We start from the raw sequence: 8,472 nt of genomic DNA, 5'->3' as shown, positions 1-8,472 counted from the left end.
ACATCCCCAATAGATTTCAAGAAAGCATAGGACTGTAAAAGTGTCTTATTTCAGGACAACAAACAGACCAATGTTGTGAAGACAAAGCCCTTTGACTTAAATGATTTTAGACAAGAGAGTACTACAACATGAATATTGCTATCACAAGGGTCAAATTGTGCGGGGGTTTGTTTGTGCTTAGTGGTACTTAGAATGTTCCCTCCAATGAATTCAAGGCTCATGATGTTGGCTTGCTCTAACATTTATTTCAGAGTTTGAACATGATATAATAACATGCTTGCAAATGTGTTCAAAGCTGTAATAACTTAGTCAAACCAATACAGAAATGACAAGTTAATGTTAGAAAACAAAAAAAAACAACTATTTTATTGCTTTGAGTTTGAGAAGTGTTTGAACGGGTCTGTTCCACAAACTAACTTTGTCGCATAGAATTTCCTGGGACGGTCGGGATCCTAAAAGAAGAATATTTGATCTCCATCAACACATCAAGACCACGGCTAAATATATGGTGGATGATATAGTATTTCTATGTACGGTACATGCTTGCCTCACCTCTGTGGGGTAAGCATAGGTGGGAACGTAACGGATCACAAATCCACAACGCCTCTTCTGGGATGTGTTGGCATCACTGGCATGCACCAGCAGACCATCATGGACCTGTTAAGATTTTGGACAGGATATTTGCAAAGGTACAGTACCAGCTATCTATGTGGAACAAAGCCAATCAACTTACAGACATCTGTCCAGCCAAGAGGGGACAAAGCACCGCCTCTTCACTTTGAACCAACTCCTCTGGAATCTCCTGGTTGACTGTCAGCATGTTTCCGGGCCTTATGGCCTGGCGATGGGGCAACATGCCAGAATTGTGGCTTCCTAACAGGAGCACATTTCCAGTACATTTTAACAGAATGAAGCCACAAAAGATGTAAGTTGGAGCTTTTCATTCAGTCATTCTACATTCACAGTGTTTTAAAAGTCCAAGTATCATTTCAATTGTCAAGGTGTGGACTATGGTGTGGTTTATTTTCCCGAGGTGCAAAGCGACTGGATCGGACACGATGTTAAAGTAACGACATATTTTAATCTTAATGTAAAAAAAGGAACAAATGAAAGGGGCTCACAGAGGAGGTTAAAAACCTGGCTATGAAACAAAACTATTACTACAACATAAACTGTGGACCATACTTGCCAACCCTCCCGAAATTCAGTGCCTTTCCCGAAAACCTCCCGGGACAAATTTTCTCCCGAAAATCTCCTGAAATTCAGGCGAAGCTGGAGGCCACGCCTCCTCCAGCTCCATGCGGACCTGAGTGACGTGTACAAAGAGCGTGTCTGCCCAATGACGTTATAACTGTAGAATGATCGAGGGCGAGTTCTTGGTTTCTTATGTGGGTTTATTGTTAGGCAGTTTCATTATCGTCCTTCCAGTGCTGTAAAACAACACACAACAACAGCAGTCCGAATTCGTCTACCTAAAGCAGTTCATCTGCCCAACAGCAATGTGTTGTGACACTCTTAAACAGGACAATACTGCCATCTAGTGTACATGCATATGGTTAGAAAAACAAGGATGGAATATTCAACCCTCAACTCAACAATGAGTATGAGTGTTATGTGTGTGTAAATGTGTAAATAAATGAACACTGAAATTCAAGTATTTCTTTTATATATATATATATATATATATATGTGTGTATATAATTAAAATATATATATATGTATAAATATAACTAGAATTCACTGAAAATCAAGTATTTATTTTATATATAAATGATAAATGATAAATGGGTTGTACTTGTATAGCGTTTTTCTACCTTCAAGGTACTCAAAGCGCTTTGACACTACTTCCACATTTACACATTCACACACACATTCACACACTGATGGAGGGAGCTGCCATGCAAGGCGCCAACCAGCACCCATCAGGAGCAAGGGTGAAGTGTCTTGCTCAGGACACAACGGACGTGACGAGGTTGGTACTAGGTGGGATTTGAACCAGAGACCCTCGGGTTGCGCACGGCCACTCTCCCACTGCGCCACGCCGTCCCAATATATATATATATATATATATATATATATATATATATATATGAAATACTTGACTTGGTGAATCTATGAATCTAGCGTTAAATATACTCGTCACCTCTTAACCACACCCCCAACCACGCCCCGCCCCGCCCCCAACACCGCCACCTCCTGAAATCGGATGTCTCAAGGTTGGCAAGTATGCTGTGGACATAACACAAAACTTGCAAACTATGGCATGAATAACAAAAGTTACGGGGAACGAGAAAAGAGCATGGATCATCAGCATGGAGCAAGGGTGTGTAGAGGGTGATTTTGCCAGGCCGACTGCCTGGCAACTACAGGCTTAAATAGTGCTGTGGTGCTTGAAAAACAGATGTGTGAGTTCAAATGAATTAGGTGCGTGAGTTGTAAGGACAGGTGAACTGATTGGTAGGGATGGAAACAAAACAATCAGGAACTAATGGAGTCTTGAAGTAAGCTAACACAACTAAACAAAACATGATCACAAAGACATGAAATCCATGAATATATGGTCTAGTGCTTTCTAAAGACATAAGCTAGTCAAAGTAAGTTACTTGTGTTGTTATTTGTCTTTGCACTTATATGATAAAGAAAAATACTGAAATGTTACCTAGTTGAACATCTCCTGTGCAATATTTGAACGTTTGTTTTTAGTTCAATCTCAACCATTTAATTTATGTCAATGAAATAACTAGTGTTTATAAACTGAAACTAAATTACAGTTTAGTCCGTGACAAAGAAGCATACTTATCCATGCAAGCTTTCTCATTTCTACATTTAACACATTTAGTTAGACCGTGCATTCCTCAGTTTAATGCAGGTCTGTTCAACTCTGCCACAGAACTAACTAAGGTCGCAAGTTGAGGTACTACTCTTGTCATTTATCTCCCATGAAGACCATAGTTATGTTGGCGTGTGTTGAAAGTATAAATGTAAAACGCTATACATCTACCTGGTATAACCCGAAGGGCTCCGTTCTCTTTCACCGAATCATCGAGAGCGAGCCATACAGACAGAACGGGCCCACCAGCAATTCCCCAATACCTGACAACATGAATTACAATCAAACATTTTCATTGCATTCTGTATAAAAAAGATCACTTGTCATTTTGGGAAGTGTAGGTACCTCATATCCTGATGCCAGGCCACATACGGCAGAACAACATCGGCTTTAGTTTCCACCTTCTCCCCCTCCTGGCCCTGGGGGCTGCCAGGTGTGAGTGTTGGATATTTACAGATGAAGCGGGAGTCCAGCAGGATGACGTCAGGGCCCACAATGGCTTTGACCACTTGCAAGATGCGGGGGTGTTGGGTCAGGCCCATTACCCACGGATTTTGGAAGTGAACATTATGGAGGCTGTACTTTGTGTAGTCTTCCCCTGGTGGTGAAAACTCCACATTAGGGCGCAGAGTTTGCTTTTTGGAATCAAACAATATAAACATTGGCATTAACTGCTGTGGTGGTAGGCAATCTACTGTTTGTTTGTTTTTTAATCCCACAAAACAACTGTAGCTTCATTAGAAGTCTTATGCAAAGCTTTATCTACCTTTGCATGCGCTTTAAAAGATATCTGTCATTCCTATATTAAACTTAAAGGTAGCTGAATAAATCAAATAATTACTGTTCTGTTGGTAGATTATTTAGCTTATATATATATATATATATATATATATATATATATATATATATGTCGGTTTGGGAAAAAAAAATCACAAGACTACTTCATCTCTACAGATCTGTTTCATGAGGGGTTCCCTCAATCATCAAAAAAAAAAAAATCTCCTGATGATTGAGGGAACCCCTCATGAAACAGATCTGTAAAGATGAAGTAGTCTTGTAATTTTTTTTCCCAAACCTACATATTGCGCTCTACCACGGTATCGAGCACTATTCTCTGGATAATCCAATCAAGACATATATATATATATATATATATATATTAGGGGTAGGCAAATTAATGCGTTAATTACGCGTTAACTCATCAATCTATTAACGCCGACAATTATTTTATCGCACATTTGCGTATGTTGTTTACATGCTTTTATTTTGTTAACGCCTTTTCTTAACAAGATGGCATCTCCCGGATGTACTTCGGCGTCGAGGGGCTCTTGGTAAAGATGGAACATTTGGCAAAAATACCGGACAATTCTGCAAATTTCCTGGCTGGCTTACAGCGTGGTCACTCCGGGATCACTTACGACCGCCAGACAATTCTGGATGTGGATAGATCGGGCCGTTTTGGACTGAATGAGGCGTGCTAGCTAGCATGGGAATACTTTGCCGGCTACATCCAGCGGCCTGTGAAGCAGCGGAGTATATGTGTTGTCTGTCTATTTATGAATAATGCAGACCAGGAGTGTTGGCTGACTTCTTAACGTTTACTTTCAGAGCGTGCATATCACAACATACAAGATGTCGTCATGGCGACACAACCTATACCGGGCTACCGCGCATGCTCCTCACTCCTGTTGCATGCTGGGTAGGGTAGTTCTTTTATTCCCTGGCTCATAACATCACAATATAGTACCATGTATATGATGCCTTCAGTTTATCAAAGCACCAAGCAAACAATCGGAAAATTCCCATCATATCAATTCCTAGATATGGTCATAATTATTTTAAGTGCACTACGCAGAATAAACACAACATTATTAATATTGCTACTACGGATCATTTGATGAAAAATTCCCTAAAACAGCCCACTACCTATAATATAGGTTTTTTAAACATAAGATCCCTGATAAAAAAAAAAAATTTCTGCTGTTACCTCAGAAATTGCCTGTTCAGATGTTATGATTGTGGCTCAGAGATTTGTATGTAGATTATATTTATTTTCCATAACAAACAGGATAACTTAAATACCCTGGCAGTGGCAATAAGCTTAAATGTTTGTATTTACATTTTTGGAGTTGATTTTCATCAAATATGCTATTTAAGTGCTACTGTTTAACAAGGACTGATTTAAATTGTGTTTGCACAACAAATGTTTTGGCGCTTTTGTTCATGTGGGAGAATATTCCAATAAAGGTGCACTACACACTACTTTTGAATTCATTATTGGGCTTTGCGTATACAATGCAGTTAATCGCGATTAATCAGAGGAATAGTGCGATTAACTTCGATTAAAATTTTTAATCGTTGCCCAGCCCTAATATATATATATATATATGTATGTGTGGGAAAAATCACAAGACTACTTCATCTCTACAGAACTGTTTCATGAGGGGTTCCCTCAATCATCAGGAGATTTTTTTTCTCCTGATGATTGAGGTTAGGGTTAGGGTTAGGCAATTCAAGGAAATACGGTACTTTTAAAAATAAGCAAAATATGTTCACACAATTAGAAAATTGTACTTTATGACAAAAGTTTAACATTTTTTTGCAGCCTAACTAGCGCCTTCAGTTTAACCAATTTTGTATTTACTGTATTTCCTTGAATTGCCACAAGGCATATAGTATGCGCCTGCCTTGAATTACCGCCTGGTCAAACTCGTGATGTCACGAGTGACACTTCCCCTGTCATCATTTTCAATACCGGTAATTTGAAATCGCATAAAAGATTAAGAGTTATTCAGTAGGATTTAAGGTCCAAGCTTACATCACACTCACATTTTTACTGCATGCCTTTGGTAAGTGCCGGAGTGAGAAGAGGTTTTAGAATAATTAGCGCATGCTTATTTTTACCGCATGCCTTTGGTAAGCGCAGGCGTGAGAAGAGGTTTTAAAATAATTAGCGCATGCTTACTTTTACCGCATGCCTTTAGTAAGCGCAGGCATGAGAAGAGGTTTTAAAATAATTAGCGCATGCTTACTTTTACCGCATGCCTTTAGTAAGCGCAGGCATGAGAATAGGTTTTAAAATAATTAGCGCATGCTTACTTTTACCGCATGCCTTTAGTAAGCGCAGGTGTGAGAAGAGGTTTTAAATTAATTAGCGCCCCGGTGGCAATTCAAGGAAATTCAGGTACTTTTTAAAATAAGCAAAATATGTTCAGACTATTAGAAAATTGTACTTTTTGACAAAAGTTGAACATTTTTTGCAGCCTAACTAGCGCCTTCAGTTGAACCAATTTTGTATTTAATTACAAATACAATTATTTATCTAGAGTTTTTTTTTACCAAATTCTTTCTCCAGCTGTGAAAAGGCGAGCGTGGCCTCCCTCAGCTCGGTCTCAGTCAGCACGGGAAGGCCTGAGAGGAAGCCCTGTTGCTTGTAGGTCTCCTGGATCTTGCCGGTGGTGGATGTTGTCATGTCTGCACGCACGCTCTCACTGCTTCACGTCTTCTCTATCCAGCCTGTTGGGGAGTGCAAATAAAGACGTGACCAAGGTGGCCGAGACTGTTCCATGAACTATTTTATGTATTTTTCCTGACATTAAGGCCACCTGACTCTGGGGAAAAAACAGAGTTCGTTAGGGTCACACTTTACTTTATTTCTGACCAATAGCTGTTTGAGTTATGACAAAGACCACCTGGCGCTGTACGGTGGACTGTTTATTGTCCACAGGTGGCTGCGCCTCGTACTTCGTAGCGAAGGGAGCCAACATTACCTTTCTGTGTGTCCAGCTTGTCGCGCTCTGAGTGGAGCTCTGAAGCAGCCTTGTAGGTCAGGTGTTTTATACCGTTGAGAGAAGCTTCTGGGAATGCACACCTTCTTTCATCACGCTGGGCTGGAAACTTTGAACTCTACGTCAAAATGAGATGATTATCATCCCCTCTCTTACGGAGAAGAGGGGAATTTATGACGCCATGACGTACATTTTTGGGAGTGACCTATCCCCACTCCTGGCCTATTGTGTTCCCACTCAAATGAAGGCGCTGTCTTACCAACCATGAAGGTATGTGTACTTTTGCATGCTTCCTGATACTCAGGTTTTTTTATTTTGTAACTAATCTTTGCTGATTCATTTACAGTATTATATACGCAAGAGTAAAACCTTAGCCAGCTTCCTTGTTGAAAATAAACCAGTCCAGATGAGGATGACAAGACCAGAAATGCACATCTCTACAATATTTTTGTTTGTTTTTATTTTCTTTTTTTTTTGTCCTGTCCAGCTTCTCAGGCAAATCACATAGTTGATTTAGATGCCAATATCGGCTGTTCAGATTCACTTTACAAAAGAGGGTACTTCTCTTGTTCGACCCAACTCTCTCCTTTGAGCCACACATTAAAAGCCTTACGGAAACGGCCTTCGCTAAAATTCGCTCCATTCTGTCCACTAAAGACGCTGAGATCCTTATCCATGCGTTTGTTACGCCTCGTCTCGATTACTGTAACGTATTATTTTCGGGTCTCCCCATGTCTAGCATTAAAATATTACAGTTGGTAAGCTGGGTGACGTCATACGCAAGTACGGTATTAGCTTTCACTGCTATGCTGATGACACCCAACTCTACATGCCCCTAAAGCTTACCAACACGCCGGACTGTAGTCAGCTGGAGGCGTGTCTTAATGAAATTAGACAATGGATGTCCACTAATTTTTTGCAACTTAACGCCAAAAAAACGGAAATGCTGATTATCGGCCCTGCTAGACACCGACCTCTATTTAATAATACAACTTTAACATTTGACAACCAAATAATAAAACAAGGTGACTCGGTAAAAAATCTGGGTATTATCTTCGACCCAACTCTCTCCTTTGAGTCACACATTAAAATCATTACTAAAACGGCCTTCTTTCTTTCATCTCTGTAATATCGCTAAAATTCGCTCCATTCTGTCCACTAATGACGCTGACATCATTATCCATGCGTTTGTTACGCCTCGGCTCGATTACTGTAACGTATTATTTTCGGGTCTCCCCATGTCTAGCATTAAAAGATTACAGTTGGTAAGCTGGGTGATGTCATACGCAAATACGATATTAGCTTTCACTGCTATGCTGATGACACCCAACTCTGCATGCCCCTAAAGCTGACCAACACGCCGGACTGTAGTCAGTTGGAAGCATGTCTTAATGAAATTAGACAATGGATGTCCACTAATTTTTTGCAACTTAAAGCCAAAAAAACGGAAATGCTGATTATCGGTCCTGCTAGACACCGACCTCTATTTAATAATACAACTTTAACATTTGACAACCAAATAATAAAACAAGGTGACTCGGTAAAAAATATGGGTATTATCTTCGACCCAACTCTCTCCTTTGAGTCACACATTAAAATCATTACTAAAACGGCCTTCTTTCTTTCATCTCTGTAATATCGCTAAAATCCGCTCCATTCTGTCCACTAATGACGCTGACATCATTATCCATGCGTTTGTTACGCCTCGGCTCGATTACTGTAACGTATTATTTTCGGGTCTCCCCATGTCTAGCATTAAAAGATTACAGTTGGTAAGCTGGGTGATGTCATACGCAAATACGATATTAGCTTTCACTGCTATGCTGATGACACCCAACTCTGCATGCCCCTAAA

The 8,472-nt window shown here is 40.0% G+C and overlaps 1 protein-coding gene across 1 annotated transcript; it reads right to left on the bottom strand.

Moving 5' to 3' along the window:
- Positions 1–225: 225 nt before the first annotated feature.
- Positions 226–6,759, bottom strand: zgc:174917 (uncharacterized protein LOC565650 homolog). Its single transcript, XM_061899665.1, has 7 exons — positions 6,601–6,759; positions 6,170–6,346; positions 3,176–3,428; positions 3,002–3,093; positions 734–873; positions 553–657; positions 226–452 (listed from the first exon to the last, which is right to left on the bottom strand). Exons 2-7 carry the CDS (start codon positions 6,300–6,302, stop codon positions 366–368), a joined length of 810 nt encoding a protein of 269 aa, XP_061755649.1. The 5' UTR covers positions 6,303–6,346; positions 6,601–6,759; the 3' UTR covers positions 226–365.
- Positions 6,760–8,472: the final 1,713 nt, after the last annotated feature.

Source organism: Nerophis ophidion, linkage group LG05 (genome assembly GCF_033978795.1).
Source record: "Nerophis ophidion isolate RoL-2023_Sa linkage group LG05, RoL_Noph_v1.0, whole genome shotgun sequence".
Classification (NCBI taxonomy): Eukaryota; Metazoa; Chordata; class Actinopteri; order Syngnathiformes; family Syngnathidae; genus Nerophis; species Nerophis ophidion.
This window is presented reverse-complemented; position numbering and strand designations above follow the sequence as displayed.